Genomic DNA, 26,067 nt, shown 5'->3' with positions numbered 1-26,067 from the left:
CCCCCCCCCAGGCTTCTATCCTCCCGCCATTCAGTGCCCCTCCCCACAGGCAACCTGATGAACACTGTCTGTGTCCACACCCAGAGATGTACCATGTTTATCCAAACAAAAGCCTCTCGGTTTTTTTACTTAGCTCAAATGGCTAAATAAATAGTAATACACTGTTGCATACCTTTTTAAAAATGTAACAGTAAGGGGCGCCTGGGTGGCTCAGTCAGTTGAGTCCCTGCTTAGCAGCGAGCCTGCTTCTCCCTCTCCTGCTCACTCTGCTTGCTCACGGGCTCTGTCACGTAAATAAAATCTTAAAAAAAAAAAAGAAAGAAAGAAAACATAAATAGCCTTTAAGTATATGAAACAAAAGCGAATCTTCATTCATAATATGAGAAATGATGGTTAAAACTATAATCACAGCAGATACCCATTTGGCAATGCTAATTAGGACTTAAAATGTTTGTGCTAATTGCCACAACGGTGATCCTTCTAGAAATGTATTCTGTAGATGCGTTAACACATCTGTATTACATATATGGTGTTACATATATGTTACAAAGATATGTTAAAAGGACAGGTTTATAAAAATATCCATAGCAGAACTGTTTGCAATGGCCAAAAATTAGAAATAGCACAGTGGAAATGCGGAGGTATGTTTCAACTCTAAATGGAATACCATGCAGTTATGAAAAAGACTAATGTGATTCTATGTGCTCTCATGGAGAACAAGCTTTTACATATGTAAAGATTTTACTTATTTCAGTGAGAGAGAGAGAGTGCAAGCATGAGCTGGGGGTTGGGTGGGGGGAGGGGCGGAGGGAGAAGCAGACTCCCCACTGAGCAAAGAACCCAATGCGGGACTCAATCCCAGGACCCTGGGATCATGACCTGAGCCGAAGGCAGACGCTTAACCGACTGAGCCACCCAGACGCCCCTATGCTATTTATGTTTTCTCTGACCTCTCTGTTCATATCTTTTGACTATTTTTCTCTTAGGTCGTCGATGTTTTTAGAGTTGATTTGTAGGGGCATTTTTACATCAAGGTACATCAGCCTTTGTGACATGAGTCAGAAATATCTTTCCCACTTTGGCTTTTGACTTTGCTTATGGTGCTTTCTGCTTTGTAGGCATTTTTGGTTTTATACGGTTGAATCAGACTTTCATTTTATGGCTTCTGGATTAGGGACTGTAGTTGGAAAAGCCTGTCCCTCTCCACGGTTAGAAAGGAATTTTCCTCTAGGATTTTTGTGTGTGCTCATTACACATGTAGCTACCATCTGTCACCATACAACATTATTACAGTATCATTGACTATATTCCCTATGCTGTACCTTTCATCCCCGTGACTTGTTCATTCCATAACTGGAAGCCTGCATCCCCCACCCGCCTTCACCCGTCTTGCCCATCCCCCTCTTCTTCTGGCCACCACCAGTTTGTTCTCCGTATTTATGGGTCTGTTTTCCTCTAAGATTTTTAAGAATTTTTTTTAACCTGTAAGTCTTTTGATCCTTCTGGAATTTATCATGGCTCATGCTGAGGCACAGATCCAGCTTCACTTTGTCCTGATAACCACCAGTCTGCCCAGCACCCCTTAGTAACACCGCCCCTCTTCCCACGGGTTCAAGGGGCTCAGGTGGAGAGTCAGGGACAGATCGCAGCATGTGATGTAGGACTGGGGCCTTTGTCCCTAAGAACAATGGGAAAATGAGGACTGGGGGGAGAAGGCGTGCCATGCTCAGATCTGCATCTTGAAAACAGCACCCTGGCCCCAGAGTGGAGATTGGAGTAGCGATATGTCAGCCCTGACCCCGGCACATCCCCCTCATTGCTTGTGGGTTTGACCTCCTGGGTCTGCAGCCCTCCCACCAACACTCCTTCTGGGTCAGTTCCTGGGGATCTTGATATGCACACAGAAGCCCCTCACAGACCCAGGCCTCCTTCAGTGAGCTGGACCTCTAGCCGCCCTCCCTCCCATGGTATTGACCAATGCCTCATCATCACCAGCAAATACAGCGTCACTGTACCCCAATTCACACAATTCACCCGAGCCCACTGCCTCTTCCCTGACCCCCACATTCCTTCCATCTCCTGCATCTTCCAACCCATGGATCCCACTGTGTTGCCCAGTCTGGCTCAAATCCCACACACGCACTCCAGCACCCGTGTGGCCGGTGACACTTTGAATGCCAGACCCACATGCGGATGTCCAGCCCCTGCCTCCAGCAGGGCCACCTCTATGTGCCATCCTCATGGTCGTCCCTCCAGGAATCCCCCATTCTCCAACATGTTGGATCCTCCCCTCCCTGCGGATGACTCCCGTTATACACACATACAGTTGTGTCTCTCATCTTGAAGAAGTAGCCCTCTCTGGACCCCATGTCCCCAAAGCACCTGCTCTGTGTCTTTGCTTCCCTTTGCAGCGAAACTGCTTGAAAGTGCTCGCTGCCCATATTCCTCCTTGTCCTTCTCCTGGAAACCATCTCCAGCCAGATTTGCACACCCATCACTCCCCCTGCCCTTACCCCTGTGTGGCTAGAGCCAGTGGGATGGTCTTTTTTTTTTTTTTTTAAGATTTTATTTATTTATTTGAGAGAAAGAGAGAGAGAGTGCGCACGAGCAGGGTGAAGGGCAGAGGGAGAAGCAGGCTCCCCGCTGAGTGGGGAGCCCAACATGGGACTCGATCCCAGGACCCTGAGATTATGACCCGAGATTATGACGCCAAGGCGCCCCCAGTGGGCTGGTCTTGGTCTTCATCTTACTCAGCTGTCCGCAGTGAGAGGCACAGGCAACAGCCTCCTCTAGGAATTCCTTCTCTTCTTCCCAACCTCGAACTGTTGGGACACCCCCGAGCGCCACGTGTATATAAGGCTGAGCTCCTGATCCTTCCAGCCAAACCCACCCGACCCCCAGTCTCCCCACCTCTGCTGATGGCAACTCCATCCCTGCAGTTGTTCCAGCTAGAATCGTGGCATCTTTCTTGACTCCTCTCTCTCTCACTCCGGAGAAAAATCCACTTGGCTCTACCTTCAGAATCCATCCAGAGTCCATCCCCTTGCACCCCTGCCCCTGCCCCGCTGCCTCTCTCTCCGTTGTACGTGTCATCTCGTAGGTGATGTACTTGTTTGTTATGCTTATGGTATCTTGGCTACCTCCCTCACTAGAAGGTGAGCTCCTTAGGACGGGGATCTTTGCCATCATCACTGCCATATCCCACATGCCCAGAACAGCATCCAGAACAGCAGGCCCTCCGTGAATGTCTGGATTGGATGTGCCAATAGATTGGGGAGGGAGAGCGTGTCGAGGGGGACTCGTCATTGTCCGGGTCACCAACTGGGCGGGAGGGAATCTCCCCACAGAGACTAGGAACCAGGAGAGGAGCATGTTTGTGGGCAGAAGACCATGAGCGTGTCTGTGCACCTTGGCTTGAGGAGTCTTGGGGACTGTTAAAGGGAAGATGGCAAGCAGACAGCTGGAGGGAGGGAGTCTGGGCTTCTGAGGCACAGTTGAGGCAGGAGGCACCCACTTGGGACACTGCTGCCTAGGGTAGTCAAGAGCGTGATGAGATCCCTGGGGAAGACAGGAGAGAGCGGGGACAGATGAGCCCAGCGAAGAACTGAAGAGAAGAAAGCCTTTGCCATGAGCTCTGAGGAGCCTCTGCGTGAGGCTGGAAGAAATGGAGCCAGCTGAACAGCCAGCGAAGTGGGAGGAACATGACCTTTTGGAAGCCGAAGGGAGAGAGCGCTTCCAGAAGGCGGGCGTGCTCAGCAGCGTGGGGTGAGGAGGAGAAATCCTTGGCGGGCTGACTGATGTGGAGGCAGGTGGTTGGGGACTGGGTGAGAGCCGTTCTGGTGGTGATAGGGATGGAACCCATATCAGAGGGTCACGAGGTGCATGGAAGGTGTGAAATTTAGAGACAGTGACAGGAAACCCCTCTCCCCAGCGGTGAAGGAGAGGAGAGCCAGGGCCGGAGCAGAGGAGGGCATGTGAGCAAAGGATGGGCTTTCAGCAGAGAAATTGGAGCTGTTCCAGAGCTGCTGGGAAGCATCTGCTGGAGAAAGTGGGTTCGATGCAATAGGCAGGGAGGCAGTGGTGGGTGCAGGGCCCCTGGAAGGTGGGGCGGGTTGGCTCCTGCGACTTCCCCGGAGGGACACAGACAGGAGGCTGGGCACAGACGCAGGGGCAGGCTGGTGTGTGCGTGTGGCATCGGAGAGATGACGTGCGTGTGGCATCCGTCCAGTGGCTTTTCTTTTCCTGGGAAAACAAGGCACGAGGTCCCTAGCTGAAGGTGAAAAAGTCTGTCCACATGGCCAACGCCTTGCCCCACCCTAGTCTAGACTCAGGGGACCCACAGCCCCCCATGTTACCATTCTCGGGTATTAGCACCACCGTACATCAGTTTTTCAGGCCAGAGATCTTTGTCTTGTCTCTCCTTTCTCTATGCCCCATGCACAAGCCCCCCACACACACCATTAATTGGATGAACAAGTCCTGTGGGTCCTCACTGACAAGTGTCTTCTGACTCACTTCTCTCCACTGTGAGCATGCAGAGTCCTGGCCACCGTCACCTACATGGAGACAGCTGCCCTGCACCCACTCTCACCCCCTCCCACCCCTCCTCCGAGCAGGACCCTTCTGTGCCCCCTGCCTCCCCCTGCCTTTCAAATCCCAGGCCATGGCATGGACACAGGGCCCCGAGCTCTGGCTGGCCTTCTCCCCACGCCTTCCCTGCCCCATCTCTGTGGATCCCAGCCCCTCAGAAGCCCAGTGATCTGGCGCATTGGGAGCTTTGCCATCCCTGCCCCACGGCTCCTTCCCCTCTCCTCCCTGAGATAACCATGTCTCACCTTCAGGACCCCACCTGCCTAGGAACTTGCTGCGCTTCTCCCTGAGTCACTGTTTTCCTAAGCATCTATCCTTCCCAGAAAAAATTCTGCGAGTCAGAGATCCTGCCTCTTGTACTCACCAGTGGGTCCCCTTACTTGCCCCCCCGGGGAGGCGGCAGCTCATAGGTGGCGATCCATAAATATGTGTGGGCCTACTGCCAGCCGAGCTACCCAGACTGAGGCCCAGGGTCTGCGGGGGAGCAGAGAGTTTACTGGATTGGCAGCGGCATGCCTTTAGCGGAAAGTGTATGGGGTTCAAGAGTTGGGAGAGCTCTTTCCAGGATGAATTCCAACCCTTAACCAACCATTTGGCCTTGGACAAGTCCCTGCTTTCTCCCTGAGCGTCTGTGTTGTTATCACACCTCCTGCAAAGATGGCTGAGAAGGTCAAATGCAGTGTGGTTTGCACCCCAGAAGGTGAAGAAGACACCTGTGGGTTTCGCGAATGTTCTCAGCGAGCCCTCATCTGCTGGGGGTGGACAGGTGTCAGCGTGCTGCACGAGCCTTTCCCAGAGCAGCCCCCTGTACTTCTGGACTGAGCCCCTTCAGCTTCCCCACGCACACCCAGACTCGGTGCCCCTAACCCCAGGCTGAGCCACAGGCACCCCCTGCGTGTCTGTTCAGCCCCACCCAGACCTGCACCCTTAGGAGTGCTCTGCCTTCTGCCCCAAATGTTTTCTCCCCCAAGTCTTTCCCCTTCAGTAGAAATGAACTGACCCCAGGTGAGCCCCAAAATTTGTTCTTCAAGCAGGAACAGGTCTGATTCCTACCTGGCTTGCCAAAACCGGACCCGGATGGGCCCCAGGCAGGGATCAACCATAGCCCCGGGAAACGAACGCCAGAACCAATACACACAGGATTGTCATTACCACCCATACACCTGCCCCTGCAAGGGCAAAAGCACCCCCTCTGCCCTGCCACTTGGCTTTGGGGCCCGTGAGAGCATCAAAGGCGTGCAAGGAGGGGTGGCCTGTAGCTGTGCAAGAGAGAGGCTGGCCTGGGCAAAGGGACCTTCTCTCCCTGTGATGCTGACTGTAGGTTCTCTGCTTGTGTTTTGCAGGTCCTCCCGTAAGTGTCCTGGATGATGCTTTCTGCTCCTGAAAGATAAGACATTTTGTCCTCTTCCGTAACTATTCCATGAAAATAATTTTTAGTTAGAGAGGTGTGTTGTGTCCTTTAAAAAAAAAAAAAAATCAGTCCTGGACAGGGGCCATATATTATTTTTTTAATTCGTAGATGAATGCCGGCACAGAATTCTATGGGCTTGACTTGCCCTGTGAAGCACTCTGTGACCCTTTTCCTTCCAAGAGAGCTGGCACTCTTGGGCCTGGCTGCTCCTCGCCGGGTCTCGGCTCAACTTGGTGCACAGAGATGCAAGCACCGTGTCCTCGTTTTCCAAATGCTCTGCGGCAGTTAATCTGTTTAAATGTTTCTGTCTCGCGTGCTTAGGCACAAAGGGCCCCGGAATCAGGCAGCGGTGCCAGGACTCATGGGGTCCCTTTCCCCGATTTGCCAAAATGTGTTTGCCTCCCTGGCTCGAGCAGCTGAGCCCTCGCAGGAGCACGGAGAACACCACTCACTGGCCAGTGGGACGAGGGTGCGTGGGAGGGACTGGTCGCCAGGGGACAGCATAGAACGCAGGGGATGGTCAGCGCCCCGGAACTCCCCGGTCCTTCTCCAAAGACATGTGACGAGTTGGTCTTTGATTCATCCTGGCAGTTTTTCAGAGCCCGATGAATCCTGACGAATCAATTCAAGGAGCACACTGACAGTCCGCTTGGGCCAAAGTGAACCTTCTAAAGGAATTCCTTTCGGGTGAACAGTTTTATTTTTGACTTCCCCTTACCGTGATTCACTTCCCAATCGGCACCCTTCAGAAGCCAGGCTCCTCCGTGCATGAGGCGGCACCGCACTGAGCCAGGGAGCGAGCCTGCGAGAATGTGTAGATTTATTGGCCACAAGCAGTTTCTGGCTGTTGAGTCATTCCTGGCTGTCACGCGGAGGCTAGCCTGTGTGAACTTGCTTGAAGTGCGTAACGCGGAGGGCAGTGGAGTGATTCTCTCTTTTTTTTTTTTTTTTTTTTTGACTTGGCTGTTAAACTCTGCAGAATTCTCAAGCTGCAGCCTGAGATGGATGCCAATGTGTGGGACACTGGCCCTGGCAGTCAATGCTCTGAGCTGGTGGGGAGCAGAGAAGCATCCAGTAGCGAGAAATGCCCCACCCCCCCACCCCCATATCTCCGGCTTCCAAGGCTGTCTTCCTCCGTCTACCTTCTCCCAGTGGCAACAGGCAGGAAGAGCCATTTCTGCTCTCTAGACCCGACTCGGGGAGCCTTTTCCATGGTGGCGGTGACACCACCCTTCAGAATCACCCACCCCCCTGTGGTCCTCACCATGTCCCCCCCTCTCCCTGAACCGCATGGGTGTGCTTCCTGGTGGCCCCTCCAGCTTGGCTCCAAGAGGCAGGAAATGGGTGCTCTGTCTCCCAGACCCAGCGGAGCCCTGAGTGTCCCCCCACCACCACCACCACCAGGAGTCATTACCAAACCATCAGCCTTTGCTGCAAACCCCGCAGAACATGGGGGGACCGGGGGGCCCCGTTTGAGTTGTAAGTGTTGCCATATGGTTTTCTGCTCAAAGTCTGATTATTAATGACGTATTAATTACCACAGGGGCAATCAGGACGAGATGGCTACCCGGTAATTTGCCATTTATTTTTTGCTCTTTGTGCCCTTTTCTCTCGAGCTGATCTTCTTCTTCTGAGCCTTTATTTAACTCTGTCTACGCTCCTGCCCACCCCCCCTTCTCTCAGTGGCTGAGGTCTGTCTGTAGAGGGGGGTTAGCAGTAGCTCTGCGAATCTGTCTGCCGCTCCAGCTGTCCTGCAGGCAAAGCAAAGAGGCTCAAGGAGGAGGCTCCTTGACATCTCGAATCCTCCGGACACTCTTGCTGCCCACCCTGAGCCAAGGGTCCGGCCCTTGGCTGTGGAGCACCCCCCGGGGCTGGCTCGGCTGTCAGCCTCTCCCCAGTGGGAAGGGGGCTGCCTGTCCCAGCCCACCGCGATCTGTCAGCACTTGGGATCCGGAGACTGGTTGGTTCCAGTGTGGTCTCTGTGGTGTCATCACTTCTCAGATCTTTTGAATTAAACCTCAAAGTTGGCTTATATTTGGAATCGACGTCCCCCTCCCGGGCTGGGTGAGCACTGCATGAAAAGCAAAATTACATGGAGCTGTGCTGATGTCCAGTCCTGCTCAGAGAGGTTAAAGACCGCGACCCCAGCGTCCAGAAATCCTGAGGTGTCAGAGCAGGGGGGTGACCTCGTGGAAGGAGAGCATGGTGGGACCTGGGGTGTGGTTGGGGGACAGAAGTTGTTCTGTGCTCTCAGGCCAAGAAGATGCAGGGAGGAAAATGTTGGTTGATTCAGAGCCCTTGCTAATGACCAGCTCTGTCCAGAGTCAGGACAGGCTGGTGATGGAGGGCGAAGGGGGGTGTCCCCCAGTCCTGCTGGAGCTGCCTTGCCAGGAGGCTGTGGATGGCAATCCAGCACCTAGCACCAGAAAGATCTGAGCTTGCAGGTCAGTGCTGTGCCTCCCAGCTGGGTGCCCCAGGGAGAGTGGGTGGTGGCTGGGGTGAATGGGTTTCTTCCCTCGTCCCCCATATTGGCTTTTCTGAGCGCAGAGTGACATTGACTCCTTTCTCCAGGGCTGTGAGCATGAGAGAGGATGTTGGCTGATGGTGGGAATAATTTTTCCCGGGTAAAGGACGAGGGTTCCAGACCAGCCCCCAGGTCCAGGTGGGGAGTTAGGAAGTCAGGGCTCGAGTGCCTGCTCACTGGCTGTGAGCTCCCTCCCTGTGAAGACAGCAGTGGGGTTCAGGAGAAGTGAGGTCCTGCCTGGAGCATCCCAACACCAAAGGTCACTGCGGACACGTGACTGGGGCTGCTCCAGGACTGTCGGGGAATGAAGCCTGGGGTTTAGCATGTGGGGGGCTTGGTGCCCAGCCTGAGCCAGAGATGGGGCTCCGTGAGTTGGGGGAGGGGAGGCAAGGGGATGGATGCAAGGGCAGTGTGTCCCTCTGGTGTGAAGTTGGGAGCTTTCTGGGAAGGGAGTGGCTGGGCCCGGTGAAGGGTGAGGGGACCTTGTCAAAATCTCGGGTCACACACCCGTGAGCGTACAGGGCCGGGGCGCCCCTCTTCCCGAGGTCACCTAGCCCCGGCTTGAACCCGTGCTGCCCTCTCCACACAGATATGGGCATCCTCCCCAGCTGGGCTGAGTCCCAGGTGTCCAAGCCTTGAGCACCAGGAGCCAGCCAGGCCCTGCCGTGTGCCTCCCAGCACCCTTATTCCAGCAGTCCTACTGCTCACGTGGTCCCCTGCAGGGGGCCCACGGGCTGGGAGTGACACCCCGCCGTGCTCCTGCAAGGGAGGAAAGCAGGCCCATGCGGGCAGGAGGCAGGTGGGACCATCTTCTGTGGGCTCGTGGGGCCCATGTGTTTTGAGCTGAAATTCAGATCTCTTGGCCCGCGGAGGGCCTGGCTCCCAGCCTGGGGGGCGGGTACAGACGGCTCCACCGTGCTCATCCCAGAGGTTAGGGTGACTGCCGCCGCTGGAGAGGCCCGGGCCGCCTAAGAGACACCTCATGTACTGAGTATCCACGGGCTTGGAGTCGTTCAGACCCAACTCAGGATCCTGGCTCTGCTCTGTGGCTTCAGGCAGGGTACGCGGCCTCTCGGAGCCTGGGGAGGTCACAGGCACAGAGTTGGAAGGTTAAATTAGGGAAACATATGCAGGGTCCAAACGCAGTGTAGATGCGGCAGACCCTTGATCATGCCGCTGTCTTTCCTCACCAAGGAAAGCTGAAAGAGGAGGAAAGACAGGTTGAGGAAACGACTTTTTTTTTATTTGAGAGAGAGAGAGCGGGGGGAGGGGCAGACGGAGAGGGAGAAGCAGACTCCCCGCTGAGCAGGGAGCCCTATGCGGGGCTCGATCCCAGGACCCTGAGATCCTGCCCTGAGCCGAAGGCAGACACTTAACGACTGAGCCACACAGGCACCTGGGAAATCACTCTCACCCACCAGCATACACTGGCAGTGTTGGGAAAGGAAAATGGCTTTGAGAACGGTCAGTTTTAGGAAAAGGTGTTTTTCTGCAGCTTAGGAAACTTCAGGACCAGCCTCAGGGAGGATTTTTTTTTTCTTTGTGTTAGAAAAATGTCACTTCCTAAAAGGAAGTGAGGGCAAGAAAAATGTCAAGCAGGAGGGTCGTGCTGGAGACTGTGCCGGCTGTGTGTTCTGGATTAATCCAGGCCGGCCCCTCCCCTGAGCGAGACCAGCTGAAACCAGGTCCATATGTGGACTGGGGCACAGGAGCCAAGCACGACGGTGGGGCAGGTTGTGGACTGACAAGGGCACAGCCTCCTTGCAAAGAGGCCAGCCTGCCCTGTCCCTGCAAGAGTTCACAAATAGCTCCCTGCCAATGACAACAGAAGCATGTTTATTAGAAAACCATCCCTCTCCCTCTCCCCCTGCTTGTGTTCCCTCTCACTGTGTCTCTCTCTGTCAAATAAATAAATAAAATCTTAAAAAAAAAAAAAAAGGGAACCGTCCCAAAATAGAGAAAAGCACAAAAAAGGAAAAAGCGATCATCCATAATTCTACCACCCACAGATAAGTCTTCCCAATATCTCCGTGGTTGTTCTTTTCAGACTTCTTATGTGTGAGTTTGTTTTTATGTTTATTATTCTAAAAATGGGATTACTGGACATACTTTTTTGGAGCCTTTTTTTTCTTTTCATTTAACATAGCATGAGATGTTTCCACATCCTTCAGAATTCTTCTAGATAGTAGTAGCTACATAGTATTTTATCATCTGTATAATTCAACCCATGTCCAAGTTATGGTGTTTATATTGACAATTTCTTAACCCCTATGGTCAACATCCTGGGAATAAATGTAGGTGTATTTCCATGATTATCTCCTTAGAATCAATGTCTAGAAGTTGAATTGCTGGACCAAAGGGTTTGCACATGTTGAAGGCTTTTGATGTGTGGCAAATTGCCCTCCTGGAGGCTATTCTAATTTACATTCCCACCAACAGTGTAGGAATGTTGCATATTTCCCCAAACCCTGACCAACTGTGGGTATTATCATACTTTTAAATCTATGCCAATATGATAAGTTAAAAAAATGTGTGCATATATGTATCTTGTTTTAATTTAAGGTATATTTTAATGAGAAGTACAGTCTTGGAGATTAAATTAGTTTTAATAAAGTTTGTGTAAACCTAACTGCCACCTGGTGGTAGAGCTTAGAATTGCAGGTATAGTTGAAAGAGGAAATCCGCATTTAAGAGCTTCTGGATCCCCTTTGGTCCCGGGACATCATGCAATCAGCAGCCTAGGGGGAATTCTGAGCTCCAAATATTGTGAGTCAGAGGTGGGACCCACAGAGGAGCCCTAGGCACTGTGCTCATCTTGCATTTGGGGGGCAGTAATCAACATTTATGTTGATAAAGGGATTTTTGCCATCTCATACATAGGAGGCTTGGACTGTTCAACAGATCTGGACGGTGTAATGCCCTGTGCTGGGTACTGCGCTAGCACAAAGATGAATCACTCATAGTCTTTGGGGAGCTGTGACGGAGTCGGACCAACACAACCAATTTGCCATGGGATAGAGAGGAAGGAAATGTTAGGGGTCACTGTGACTCCCTGGAGATTTCTTATACAGACCCTTTCTTTGCTCCAAACCGTGGCTTCTGTCTAAGACGAAAAGGCTCAATCTTGCCTACACCTTGACTTTTGCACGGAAAACATCAGACTCTCATCATCCACTGATTACAACATCGAAACTCTTCCTCTTTGGTGTTTTGATTCTTTTGACTCTTAACATTGAGCTTGAGTGACTTTCTGGTTTGTTTTATACCTTCAGAGAGCAATTTAAACATTTTTCCAAGAATGTGTTTGTGGCATATCTTACAGGTTTCTGTGTACCTGAAGGTATGAGGAGAGCGTCAGGTTGTGAGGCTAGAGGTGCATAGAGATGATGAAATCCAGTGAAGCCAGGGTGGGGAACTGTGCTCACCGAGCCGTTGGTCAGTTACTCTATGCTAGATGCTTTCCTGGGTCTTTGGACCGGCACTGAACAAGACAGACAGGGGAGAGGCGCCTGGGTGGCTCAGTCGTTAAGTGTCTGCCTTCAGCTCAGGTCATGGTCCCAGGGTCCTGGGATCGAGCCCCGCATCGGGCTCCCTGCTTGGCGAGAAGCCTGCTTCTCCCTCTCCCACTCCCCCTGCTTGTGTTCCCTCTCTCGCTGTATCTCTCTCTGTCAAATAAATAAATTAAAAAAAAAAGAGAGAGAGAGAAACAAGGGGAGAAAAACAATGAACAAGGAAACCAACAAACCAACAAACAGTGAAATGTGCTAGGAAGAGAATAAAGCAGGGATGTATCGAGAGTACCAGCTGGGTGCATGGGTGGGCATAACTGGGATTAAGTCATTGGAAGGCTCTTGGGGAGGATGACGTTTAAGCTGAGCTTTTAATGGTGAAAATGATGCAGAGATCTTGTGGAGAGAAAAAAGCAAGTGCATGAGGTCATGGGGTGGGGTCGACCTTCATGCATCCAGAGTACACGAGAGGGATATGGGGCGGGGGGGGGGTGGTGAAGCCGGAGAGATCTCCAGAGCTGCGTGGTGCAGAAGCTTGTAGGCTGTAGGCTAACAGACTGACCAAGGCTGGAGGCCAAGGAAACTTGGCTTTGTGTTCATAGAAACCACAAGCTGCCTTGCCAGGGGCTCAGAGATCCCCCACTCCTGAGGGAAGACAGGACTGTCTCCTCCCCTCCCCCCTCCTCCCAAGCCCTTCCAACGTGCCCGGGAAGCAAGTGCACTTATTGAGTGCTGGCTCTCGCCCTGGGAGGTCCATGGTCTCCTCCCTACTTGACAGATGAGGAGGCTGAGCGCCCAGGCTAACAGCACTTGGCTGAGACACAAGGCCCACCCGCATGACAAAGCCCAGATTCGCGCACAGGCTGGGGACTCCTCCAGAACACCAGCCACCCTATCAGCAAGTGGGCTGGAGCAGCAGGTGGGGCTCAGGAGGGTCTTTCTCCTCTTAGCACCCAGGGACACCGCTATTTGGAGCCAATTTCTTCTCTCGTCCTCAACCCTTGCTTTTATCCTGGGCTGGAGCTCACCCTGCATGCCACACCCATTACCAGCTTGTCCAGACCCTTTCCTGCTCTCCGGAAAAACCAAAATGGAAAGCCAAGCCTAACTTAAAGAAGTCCGTTTTTCCCTTCCACCATCTTTGCTATTCCTCGTTCATGTGTTTGTTCCACTATTTGGAATTAGGAAGAAAGGCATCCCCCTTGTGATGAAATGTGCAATCCTGTTTCCGTGGCCAGCATCCTGTCCCTGTCATCGAGCAGCCGAATGGAGCAGGGCCCCAACAATCACTTAGGCCTTATGAGCCTCTGTGTCCACGTTGGCCAAGTGTGAGGCTTGGCCTGGTGACAACATCAGGAATCAGATCTGTGCGGCACTTCATAGTTTCAAAGCACGTCCCAACCCTATACGTGCTGATTTGTGCCCATTGGATGTCTTGAAAAGCTGAAGCTTACAGTGGGCAAGGACGAGGGCCCTGGCTTCCCTCCTGAAAACCCCCAAAAACCCAGGCCATGAGAGCCTCCCATACAGAGAACTTTCCGGCGCCATGGGTAGGGCTGTAATACATAGGGACAGGGCTTTGGGCCCCGTGGAGGAAGAAGTGGCTAACTCTGCCTGGGCCCGGGGGATGCCTGAGGTGTGTCTTGAGGGAGGAGCAGGAGTTTGGCAGGAGGGCAAGCTGGGAAGACATTCCATTCGGCACTCACGTAGGCGCCGTTAACCCCACAGGGCATACAATGTGGTCCCTTGTCCCCCGGGGACAGTGACTCTGGGGACAGCAGGGAAAGGAAGGAGCTGAAGCTGAGTGCGGGGCGCCCACCCACCCAGCAGCAGAGTTTGGAGGCCACAGAAACCCCGAGTGACGTGGATGGGTGTGAACACTGAAGAGACAGACCTCCCTGGCAACGGGGCAGAAATTGGAGGAAGGCGGTCCAGGTAGGAGGCGGGGGCAGTAATTCGCAGATGAAGCTGGGGTCAAGACGGCCCCGGGGAGGACGGAGTGAAAGGGGACAGATGTCAGAAATGAGCTGGCAGGAATTGCAGGCCAGGTGACAGGTGAGGGACTGGAACCAGAGCTCCTTGGGCAGGCTGGGCAGAGCCGCACCCCCTGAGCACCACCTGGATCTATCAGGAGAAATGCATGGGGAAGGGCAGAGGGGCAGGACCTGCACTGTGTCTCCAGAATCAGCAATGGGTGCACCCCCAGACTAGGGAAACCAGCACCCAGGTCCCAGGGAAAGCCTAGCCTAGCTCTGAGCTGAACTGTGGTAGATGAGACAGAGTCTCAGCCTGGGACCAATTTTGAACTGCAAAACTCAGTTAGACCGTTTGGAATTAATCAAGTGAGCCAAAAAGGACCACAGAGCACCACACATCCATATGCTTTCTTGCACTCTCGAAGTTCAAAAACAGCTTTGATTGTAAAAATGTAATTAGTTAAATGATTCATCTGTAATATTCCAAATTCATCTGTTTTTAGATTTCGACAACCAAATTTTCATCTGGCCCCCTGTGGCGCCGCTCCCCAGCCCCCCAGATTCCGGGTGGAGTGGGATGGGATGAAAGGAGACTTCCCGAGCCCCCGATAATGGCCCCCAGGTTGGAACCTCAGGGAGACACAGCTGGGCTCAAGGGAAAGGGCCACCTCGATGGGATTTCCTCCCCAGGGTCCCACACCAGCACGGGGTAGGCATGGCCTCAGGCACATCCCTAACCTGTCTTCGGCCACTGGGGTAACCCGCAAATGACCCCACAAGAGCCCTAATGCTGGGCAAACAAGCTAGGTTCAGTGAGTGACAGTTCCCGCCATCATGATGGCCACTGACCTCAGCGAGAGGAGCCCTTGAGGCTGAAGGAGCCCCTTTTGGGCCAGTGTCCCCCATGCCCAGCACCCTGGCGGTGACCAGAGGGCAGCAGTCCTCAGGCGCCCAGGGCAGCCTTCAGCAGGCCGAGAGCGCCCTCTGGTGACCCCAGGGGTTAGACACCAGGGCCAGTGGGAAACTGGACACTGATTCACAGAGGCATCCACTTGGCAGCTGGTGCTTTCAACAACTGTATATTGTGTTCTCACTATGTATGAAGGACTTTGTTTGGCACTTGGGACAGAAGAGCGAGAAAAACATCCAGGGGTCCCTACCCCCTTAGAGGTTGTGGCTGAGTGGGAGAGAGACTCAAACAAAGTTCAACCTCACTCTGCACCAAGGTCAGGGCTGAGACCACCTGCAACCACGGCCTAGCTTGGTGGGGGTCAGGGGTCCTGCCCTGGGGGAGGGAGATGTGAGCTGAGGGCAAAAGGCAAGTAGGTGCTGACACAGGGAGTTGCAGAGGAATATCCAGACAGAGGATGCAGGCCAGGCTGACTAGGGAAAGGGTGGGGGTGGGAGAGGAAGAGGCCAGTGGCCCTGACGTACCCAGCATCTCTAAGCCGGTTGGCTGCCTCCCCAGAGGCCTCAAGGTGGAGGGAATTTGCAACAGCTTCCAACCTGGGGAGGACCGGATGGACACAAAAAATTTGCAAACCCATCAGGCTGCCCAGGAAGCAGTGAGTTCCCCATCACTGGAGGTATGCAAGGGCTGCACACCCACTTACCAGGAAGGACATCTAAGGAGAGGCTGGCTCCAGTGGGTCATCTTCCCACAAGTGAGTTGTTCCACCAATAGGGCCTCTTTGGGGGGCTACTCAGACCCAAACTCAGTGCAAGAGGATGGCACAAGCCTAGCTTGGGGAGCCTGGTGTGGGGGTACTTGCCAGGTGCTTGCCGAAGCCAGAGGAGGATGATGAGGCAGGATTTAGGCACGAGATTCAGGCTTGTGTCCCAGGCAGACCTGACCATGCCTGGACTCCCCAAGGAAGGCTGGGAATGTGGGGGCTGGAGACAGGGAGGCTGGTGGAGGCTGGTGTGGGAGAGAGGCCAAGTCTAGGCGGGGACAGGTGGGGGGCTGGAGAGGGGTCCACAGTTTGGATAGATGGTTGAGAGCTGGAAATGCAGACTCACACGCCCCTTGATGCATTCCCTATATGGGCCAGCCAGATGAGGAGTAGGTGAGGCTGACTGGGTGTGAGAAAGCGCAGGGAATGGGGGGAGTGTGGCCCAGGCTGAACTGGGGGGCACACGTCCCACCTCAAGGGGGCGCCACAGTGCAGCCCACGCACCTTGATCATTATCTCAGCTTCCAACTGTTCAAGAGAAGCTGGAAATCAAGATTTCACACAAAATCTTTGGATCCTTAAGGGATCCAATTCACTACCAGTGAGTGATAATTGCATTGTCTGGAAACCAAGGAGGGCCGGCCCCACAGCCCAGGGGGTGGCGACCAGAGAGTCCTGGGCATGGCCGGGACCCCACGGGTCCCCACGGAGGACCTGCAGCCTCAGAGTCTGTCCCCTATTCCTCTGTCCCCTGGTCTCTCGGTTGCACCTTCAGCCTCTCTTAGACTATCTCCATCTGTGGTTCACGCCACACTCAGACCATACCCGCCTGGTCAGTGGCTCCGTCCTGCTAGCTCCCCACCCTGGCCTGTCTGCCACCAGAATGGGTGCCCCAGCCTGTCTGCTACTTCCAGTGCCTTCCACCAGACCAGCCCCACGTGCCCGAGCTGGAGAACCCAGCCCAGAGGCCGGGCCGCTCAGGCACACACGGCGCACCTCCCAGACCCATCCTCCAGGGTCCCACACCCAATGGGAGTCAAGACTCCCTTCACCCCACCCAGGAACGAGCTTTCCCGATACCTGACAAGCTAATCATGTAGCAGGCAAATGTGTAATTTAAGCAGGTATTTGGGGATCCATTCAAAGGCATAGCACCACCTCTTCCAGCCATGATGTATAATACGGACATACGCGTAATTGCTTCCAGCGCACACAGGATATACTGAGCATGTCCTCCTCCCAAAATAGAAGCCAGCTGGCTTCCTGGCCTCACAGAACCGTAGAGCTGAAAGGGACCCAGGAGATTTTCTAAGCCGAGGGTTACAAACTGAGATGCGTCTACAGAGCTGGCAGGTCACCTGGACTGGGTGGGCCATGTGTGGGGCAGTAGGGTGGGGCGGAGCCTGTGGCCCGAGCCACGCTAAAGGAGCTCTTGCCTCAGTGGCTTTGCCCGGCATGCAGACCTGGGGCGGGGCGGGCACCATCTTCCAGCGCTTCTAGAAAAGTACGAATTCCGGATGTTTATTCGCAACATCACAATTTTAAAAGACTGCAACTAATTCAGTTCGTTGGGTTTGGGTTTGGGTTTTTTAACTGTACGGACCAAACCAAACCTGGCTCCAGGCCAGCCCTTCGCCCTACAAATAGTAGGAGAGTGGCAGCAGGAGAAGGCCCCTAACCTCGGCAGGTTCCTCGAACCCCGCCCAGCTAAAGTCTTCACGGCTGGCTGAGTTGGGGCGCGATTCATTGGTGGCTCTACAGAGGGCCCCAGATCCCAGGACGGGGTTCCCTGCAGGAACGGGGGGGGGGCCACCACCAGGGGCTGGACCTAAGAAGCGAGGGTCCTCTCTTTACCCCAGGGCGGAATTCGAGTCTGGGAAATCGCTAGACCCGGACAGTCTTGCTGTGGTCCATGTGTGTGAAGCCTGGTCTGAGAAATCAGAACCACATGGGGCTGACCTGCCCCGTGGGGGCTGCCCACCCACTCTAATGAGGGAGCCTTCACACAGGAATGCGCACGTCCCAGCCTGGGACCCTGGGGCCCAACAGCCTTGTAATTTGATGAATTGTCAACATCTGGGCCATAATTACTGGTCCCTGGACTGATAATCCTGGTAAGCCCTTCACATCCAGGGGCCTGGTCCTGGTGCAATTTGGAGGCTCCATTCCCCGACGGGAGCCGTCAGCATGAATTACAACTGGCAAGCCAGACAGTCACCCTGCTCCAGCCGGTCTGAGCATTGACTCCTGTCTGCATCTAAACACAGCCCGTTTATGGATTTAGTTCAATGCAGCAGACACTCTCACAGATTGGGAAGCCTGCGCTCCATCTAATCAGGGGAGAACAGAGCCAGCCCCCCATGTCGGGTAAACAGTTGGCCCAGCCCTTTTGCTTCAGGGTCCCTCCCCCCACCCCCCCACCCCCCCGCAAGCTGATGCACATGGAGCCTCCAGCAATGGAGCCAGCAGACTCCACTTCCCAAACTTATTTCATGAAAAAACCTCCCCTCCTTTGCGCTCCTGTTAATTTTCCCCAAAAGATGGCTCTGTGGAACCCTGCTTAGGAAATATTCAGTGGTGGGAGGGAGGGAGGGAGCAGAGCCACGACGGTGCAGCCGGAGTCCCACCGCCTGCCATTCCGAAGACCGCACAAGGTCACCCCCCAGCACTGCCCACCCACCCCCACCAGGGCTAATGCAGACCCCACGCCTGTGTCAGCCTGCCTACAGGGTCTGGTTGGTCTGGGAGAAGAGGAGGGAGAGGAGACAGACCTGGGGCTCCTGTTGGACGTGTCCTTGGAGAGGAGAAGGACATGTCCCCCATTTTGCAGATAAGAGAACTGAGGCCCTGGGTGGCTCAGGTCGCTGAGCAAGGCGAGGAGCCAGCACACAGAGGCTCTCTGCCCGCCTGGCCCGCACCTCATGCGCAGCACATCCGGAAGCCGTCCCAGGGCTCTGCTGATCTGCACAGGGTGGGAAGAGTGATTTAAAGCAGAACCGAGGCTTGTAAACAGTTGTGGGGTTTCGTGGAAGGCAGAAAGTGTTGAAAACCTCTGGTGAATTCCATGGCTTTGATCAGGCAGGAGAGGGAGCCCGTGGGAACCGAGTGCCTGTGGGCATGGCGCTATTGGCGTCTGACCCTCCGGAGCGCCCGTCCTGAGGAAGCGGAGGCTCAGAGAGAGGATTTGAACCCTGGCAAGGCCGAAACTCTGCCTTCACCTGTGGGCTGCCCCGTGTGCCTTCCTTCCCCGCTCCTCTTGTGGGAGATGCCCCTGGTCTGGGGCGGGGGCGGGCTGCCTTGGCGAGACAAGACCCCTGCCACCAAGGACATGCCCCCACCCAGGCTGGAGCTCTCCTATTCCAGACCGTTTGGCTTCCCAGATGGCCCTGCTCTGCCCAAAACTGGCTTGTGGTCGGCGAGGACACTTAGCCTGGACCCTGCCCCACTTCAGTCCAGGCTGACCATGCCCTCCACCCCGTGTTTGTCCTTGGCTCCCGTCAGACCAACCCCAGGCCCTTCCCTGGAGTGTTTCTGCTCCTCCCAGAGCACCCAGAGCCAGGCTCGGGCTCCCCTCCAGCCCATGGAAACGCCTGGTTCATAGATGGTCCACAAGGCCTCCTGGTGAGGCTGGGAACGCTGCCCTCCTGAGGAGCCACAAGCAGAACCAGGGTTCAGACAAGACAAGTTGCCGGAAAGAAACCTATTTCACAGCGTGGAACCCGGTGTTTCTCACACTTACTTGACTAGCGAATCCATTCCCTGCAGGATAGTGTTCCCTGGGACACCAGTTTGGGCAAGATAGTATGTGGGATAACTAGGAGCAGGGCCTGTCCTCTGGGGGTTCACAGCCCAGGGCCCAGACGTCCCCGGGACAAGAGGAATCCACTCACTCCCCCCCAAGCCAGGCAGGTCCATCTGGCTCCAAAGCCAGGCTGCTTCCTTCCTCCACCCCACTGAGTCCCCTCCTTAGTGACTCCCAGTGACCCCTTGTCACCCCGCAGCCTCTCCAGGGGTCAGCTCTTTCCCCAGACAGAGAATTCAGGGGCCCGAGCACAGCTCTCTTGCCTAGGTGTCATCAGAGATGAGCCCAGAGCCACCTGCCCAGACCCCGGGGCCACACCGTGGGTCAGCTCCAACCCCAAGGCCAGGCTAGCACCCTTTGCTCCGCAAATATGCACACGTGGGGTTTCTGTGTTTGCCCCGGGAATCTGCTCAGCATCAGATCCAACCACCCGTGGCTCCAGTCTTGGTTCCTGGGGATTGGGGATGACCTCCCTTCAGCCTCTTGCTCAGACTGCACCATCTGCCTTTATTTATCGGAAACTACAAACTTCATTGACTTTTTTTGGAAAACTCCTGGGAACTGAGAGCTCTAGGATGCCAGATAGAGTCAGGGCCCTAGGGAGGAAAATTGGGTTTTTGCCACTTGTAGGTTTTGTCACACACCAGAAAGAGGCCTTGGGGACCCCCCGGGAATAATCTGGGAGTTGAAAGAGGGCAGAATCCCTCCCAGGAGACAGGAGGTCCAAGGTCACTCTCAAGAAGAGACAGCAAGGTCTTGCCGTTGGAATACTTTCAGAGACGGTTGGCAACAAGAGATTCTTCCTGTGGGGTCCAAGCTAAGGGAATACCCCAGGTTCCCTTCTGCAGCAGACGCTTCTAGAAAAGCAGGGCACCTACAGCTCTGTGTGTTTTCTGTCCACCCAGCGGACATCCTGGAACAGGGCCTGGGGACCCAGCGATGGACCAGAGGGAGCCCCAGCCCCAGGAAAGGCCAAACCAGGACACATGCTCCCCGTGCCAGGATGGGGCAGGCGGGCTTTGGGCACCAGACCGGGAGGTCTGGACATTATCCTTCAGGAGTGAGGCCACCCCAGAGGGGCTCAAGCAGGAGAGCAGATTTGCATTCTAGAAAGTTCTCCAGGGCATTGCATGGGAGAGACCACAGGTGTTAGGGAAGGACCATGGGGATGATGCTCGGGTCTCGGTATATGTCATAGGCCTTTCCTGGAATGCAGTGAGGAGGGCTATGATGTGCCTTGCAGGGCCAGGGACCAGATTCCCCGGCACCATTAAGGCAGATGGACCCACAGATGTATGCTGCTCAGCCCATAGAGGGCTTTCAAAATAAAAAAGGCGGGGGTCCACGTATGTGCTTCTCCAGGGCACGGACTGCTTCCTGGGGGGGGTCATGCTGACACCGGTGCCTGTGCTGCCCCCCAGGAGAGTAGCTGGGGAGAAGAGAAGGAGGCTTGCTTTGTCCTGTCTCTGTCTGCACAGTTCCTATGTTTCACTCAGCACACATAGCCCCTTCTCAGCAGCACACACACGCACACACAGGCCAGCAACGCAGGGAGGTCTGCATCTCCCTGTCACAGATGATGAGGCCCAGGTCACCAGCTGGCATGTGGGAAAGGCTGAATTTGGTCCCAGGTGTGTCTGAATCCAGAGCCGGCTTCCTCTGACCACCTGGCGTGTCTCCTGGAGCTCGGCCACGGGGCTCTCTTCCAGAAGGATGGGGACCCAGCTCTGGGGCAGACAGACTCAGGGGATGCTTCTTCTCCTTGGGGAGGCTCCCAGAAGGGCCATCTGAGCTGGGCCTTGGGGAATGAGTACGAGTTCTCCAGGTGGAGGCAGGACTGTGTGCAGTGGAGAGAACTGGGAAAGCAGAGCTTGGGGCCAGGAAACAGCATGATGGGTGAAAGTCCGTGGGCCTCCAGAGGCACCCGATGTAGCCCTGAGACCTCTGGAGCAGCTCTCTCCAAATCCCAGGGGCCACCAGGAGGCTGTGGTGTGGCAGAGTTTAGGGGAAAACTGGGGCGAACCCAGGGCAGGAACAGCCCTGCTGGGGAGAACAGGTAAGGAAGATGCTAAGGCTCAGAGAGGTTGACTGGCTCTCCCAGGTCCACACAGCACTCCCTCTGCTAGAGGGCTAGGGTGACAGAGGGCCCAGAGAGCCCTGCCCAGAGAGGGTCTGTTCAGCTGGGGAGACAGACATCCCAGGAATCCCAGAAGGAAGGCAAGGCTTGCAAGGCTCCATCCTAGGTCCCCCAGGACAGCCACTTGTCAACCGTGCTGCCCTATGCTGCAGGGGAGGGAGCACTGCGTAGAGAGGAGAGCCTGTTTCAGCCCTTGGGCGGTCCCACCGGCTCAGCTTCTTCATCTGCAGGATGGGGCCCCGGGGCCCGCCTCCCAGGGCGGCAGTGAGAGCAGAAGCTGTGCAGGGTATGGCAGGGTTCAGTGGGGTCCATGTGGATGAGCATTGGAGCATTCGTAGACTTGCCCTGGAGAGTCTCTGCCTCTGTGGCCCCAAGGGGAGGGGTGCCCGCTTCCCTCAGACCAGCCCTGCACGGCGTCCCAGGCCCTGTCAGGGGCCCCTAGCTGCCAGTGACTTGGCCGTGAGGCCCACTGTGTCCTCCCTCCCAGTGCGTGAAGAGGAAGGAGATTAACTTAGCTCTAAGCTGCACCTTCGTCTCTTTTTCATCTCAGTCTTTTTCATCTGCAGGATGGATTTGGGCAGATGAGGGTGCGTGGCCAGGAATGTCGGCGCCCAGAGGACAGAGACCTGAAGTGCCTTTCTGGGCTCCAGCCCTGCCTCATTACTGGCTGCCTGGCCTGGGGCAAGGCCTTCCCTCCCTGGGCCTCAGTCTACTCCTCTGTAAGAGAGGGATGACAAGACCTGCCTTACACGCTTGCTGTGGTGATTCAGACTGAGTATGGGGGCCACGAAGAGCCCCCAGGTGAGACCCAGGGTGGGACTGAGCCCCATGAGGCCTAGCAGGGCCTGAGCGTGGGGAGTAGAGGAGGTGCAGGGCCCAGTGTTAGCAGACTAAGGGGAGGAGGCCTCAGGCATGTGGATCCAGGGGTCAGAACAGCCAGGAGCCAGCAGATGGGCCAGTGAGGGCAGCTCCTGGTGAGCCTCAGCAACAAGGCCTCGGCCTGGGGCTGGGGCTGAGGACCTGACCAGGAGCCCCCAGAGCCGAGACCCCCAAGACTTTGGAATGGCCCCACTACCCATCTCCTGGGATTCCATCTGCCCCCAGGGCATTGCCCCGAAGTCCAGACCCTCAGCCGACCTCGAGGCTGGTGGCCAGAGGCACTTAAGGGACAAATTTTCAGAATTGCCCTGGTTTCCTGCCTGGAGCGAGGCCCTGGTGTGAACGCCTCAAGGAGTAGCCCCTCTTAGGGCATCTGGGAACTTGTATGGTTCAGGGAGTTCTGGTGGCTGAGCCAGGGAAACTGGCTATTCCCTGCTGGGCCCGGCTGCCAGGGCTGCTGGCTCCCAGGCCGTGTGCAGACCCGAGGGAGGAGAGACTGGCTTCCCGGAGCCAGAGAGTGTCTCCCAGATGGAGGAGCCAGGGAAGGGCCCAGCGAGCAGAGGGAACAGCCCATGCGAAGGCATGAAGATGGGAAAGAAGCAGAGAGCTTGGGAAGACCAGGGACACAGGACAACCACAAGGCAGAGGCCGGCCCTGGCCAAGAGGACTCCAGAGCTGGGCCGGGGAGCACAGCCTCCACAGTGACAGGGACAGACCCATGTGAGAGAGACCAGGATGGGAGGGAGGTTGATGCGAGGCAGAGCTGCCCCTCTGCCCACAGGCCCTCTGCCTCTGGGCTGTGCTTTCTGCCCATGGTGCCCTCCCTAAATGCCCAAATGCTATTTTCTCAAGCTAGCGCTCCCTAATCTTTCCCAGTAACCCCCAGAGCCTGGCAGGCTGTCATCCTGCTCAGAATTGGCAGAACCCTTTGTCTGTCCTGCCCCTGAACTTTCCGTCTTATCCCCTATGTGTCTGCACACGCTTCTTTCTCGCTACCTTTCCTTGCTTTGACCCAATACACATTGAGAGGTGCACGCTCTGCGCCAGGCTTCATCCGAGCACTGGCGACACGGGGATCAGACCGTTTTCCTGGATCCACTGGAAGACTTGTGTAGACCACACGGTAACAATGCATGGTGTCATGTGCGACACCTAGAAAAAGTGCTGGGTGCAGGAGCAGATGGCCTGACTCTGGGGAGTGGAGGAGCCTGGAGGGCTTCGTGGAGGAGGAGGTGACTGAGCTGAAGATGGCGCACAAGGGGGCGAAGGGTGTGCCAGGCGGGCAGGCGGTGTGCGCGAAGACTCGGGAGAGTGGAGTTGACTAGAACATTTGCGGTGTCTGTGGGGATGAGGAGGCCGTGGCAGGGAGGAGGACAGGGGTTGACAGAGAACGGATGGACCCGGTTTGCGGCACTGCCCTTGGATTCTTGTATACTCCCACCGGGTGGTGGAGCTCAGCGGAGCTTTCTAAGTGGGCAGCGGCTGGACAGGCGGAGGGCGCTTGTGGGGGCTGCTTGGCAGCGGTCCCTGACACCACGGAGCCCCGAGAGCCTCTGAGATGCCCCAGCCCTTGGGACCCAGCCTTGAGCGATTTGGCTTCTCTTGACCTTGACTTTGGCCTGCAAAGGCCACAGCAGTGCAGGGAACTCAAAGAGCCTTCAGGACTCTTCCAGTCCTGTCTTAGCCTGTTTTGGCTGCCCCAACAAAGCACCACAGACCGGGTGGCTTAGAAACAACAGAAATTGACTTCTTGCAGTCCTAGAAGCTGGAGGTCTGAGGTCAGGGTGCCGGCGTGGTCGGGTTCTGGTGGAGGCCCTCTTCCAGGCTGCAGACGCCCGTCTCCTCCCTGTGTCCTGTGGTGGACACAAAGGCAGGCAGCTCTCTGGAACCTCTCTTCTAAATAGGCTGCCATCCCTTCATGAAGCTCCACCCTCATGACCTAATCGCTTCCCAAAAGACCCCCCTCCTAGCGCCATCACACTGGGTTTCAACACATGCATTTGGGGGGTGGGGACACATTCAGTCCCTGCCAACTTACATGTGACAGAACTCAATTCGAACTGGCTTAAAGAAAAACCGTGGACAAATGGAAGTGTGCAGGGGTGGGTGATTTCAGCTTCAGACCCCTTGCCCCGTTTTTCTCTCTGTCTTTCAACTCTGACTTCCTCTTTGTTGGCTCTTCCTCAAGCCACCTGGTACCCCCAGGAGCTCCACCTTAGCCCCATCAGGAGAAAAGAGCCCTCTTTCTCCTAAAGGGGCCGCCATTCAAAGTCCCAGACATGATGCTCATCCCTGAACCACTCACTCTGGTTGAGGGAATGTGACCACACGCCCAAGCCCCGTATGTGCAGATGGGGGTGGTCCTGGAGAAGAAGAGGGGCTCTTTTGTCAGAGGAGGGGATTCTGGGCAGCAAGATCCAGATGCCTGCACTCCAGGTCCGTGTGAAATGTACTCAGACCGTGGGCTCATGTCAGGTCTTGGTCTCTGATACTCAGTAGTGCCTCTGGGTCATAAAACACTCAGGAAATGCCTTTCTGGTGTGTAACCTGTGCTCTCTGTCTCTCTCATTTCCAGGGGCCACTGGGTCTGGATGGCAAGCCCGTAAGTGATGACAGGGCAATTCTAAGTGGTCCTGGGACTGGGCCACTTGTGGGGCTGGAAGTGATGGTGGGGTGCCGGAGGGAAGGGGCCACTGGATACATGGCTCAGCATGGAGAGAAGTCATTTAGGCATCAGACTGAAGTTCAAATCCGGTTTCACTACCTGCTGACTATTCAGCCTTGGGGAGGCCCCTTCATGTCCCAAGCCTGAGGCCCTGTCAAATGGGTCTGTTAACGCTCCCCACATTACCCAGCCCAACATGCTGGGGATGTGGAGAAGTGTGGATAGCACCATCCCTGACATCTAGTCAGCCTTCAAAACAAACAAGCCCCTCCTAGCCAGCCCCAGGCACAGAGCATCTCCCCATGCAGTCTCAAGACTTCAGTGGTAGGCATCGGGCTGATGAGGTCTCAACATCTGGGGCAGGAGCCTGCAGTCCACAGGCATCTTCAGCACAATGAATAAGCTGCTCAGGGAGACAGCATAATTAAATATATAGTTGGATTTGGATGTATAGGTAGGTGGGTGGGTGGATGGATGGATGGATGGATGAATAATGAATAGTTAGATAATGAATGGTTGGATGGATAGATAGATGAATGGGTTGATGAACAGATGGATGAGTGGGTGGATGGAAGGAAGGATATATGAATGGATCGATGGAAGGATGGGTATATGGATGGATTGATGGAAGGAGGGAAGGATGGAAGGAGGGATGGATGGATGGGTGGATGGATGGATGGATGGACAAATGGATTGGCGAATGGTTGGATGGAAGGACAGACAGACGGATAAATAGATGAATGGGTTGATGAATAGATGGATGGGTGAGTGGATGGAAGGGAAGATGTATGATGGATTGATGGAAGAATGGATGGATGGATGGGTGGAAGGAAGGAAGGTAGGATGGATGGATGGATGAACAAACGGATTGGTGAATGGTTGGCTGGAAGGACAGACAGAT

At 55.1% G+C, this 26,067-nt stretch overlaps 1 protein-coding gene across 1 annotated transcript in view; it reads left to right on the top strand.

Moving 5' to 3' along the window:
• The window catches only part of COL23A1 (collagen type XXIII alpha 1 chain), a 298,820-nt gene that overhangs the window by 249,508 nt on the left and 23,245 nt on the right, over positions 1-26,067 (top strand). The window contains exons 4-6 of the mRNA XM_032425088.1: positions 5,934-5,941; positions 7,545-7,571; positions 25,077-25,103. Coding sequence (XP_032280979.1) covers positions 5,934-5,941; positions 7,545-7,571; positions 25,077-25,103 — 62 coding nt within the window. The remainder of the gene's footprint in view (positions 1-5,933; positions 5,942-7,544; positions 7,572-25,076; positions 25,104-26,067) is intronic.

This window comes from Phoca vitulina, unplaced genomic scaffold (assembly GCF_004348235.1).
Source record: "Phoca vitulina isolate PV1807 unplaced genomic scaffold, GSC_HSeal_1.0 scaffold32, whole genome shotgun sequence".
Taxonomy (NCBI): Eukaryota; Metazoa; Chordata; class Mammalia; order Carnivora; family Phocidae; genus Phoca; species Phoca vitulina.
This window is presented reverse-complemented; position numbering and strand designations above follow the sequence as displayed.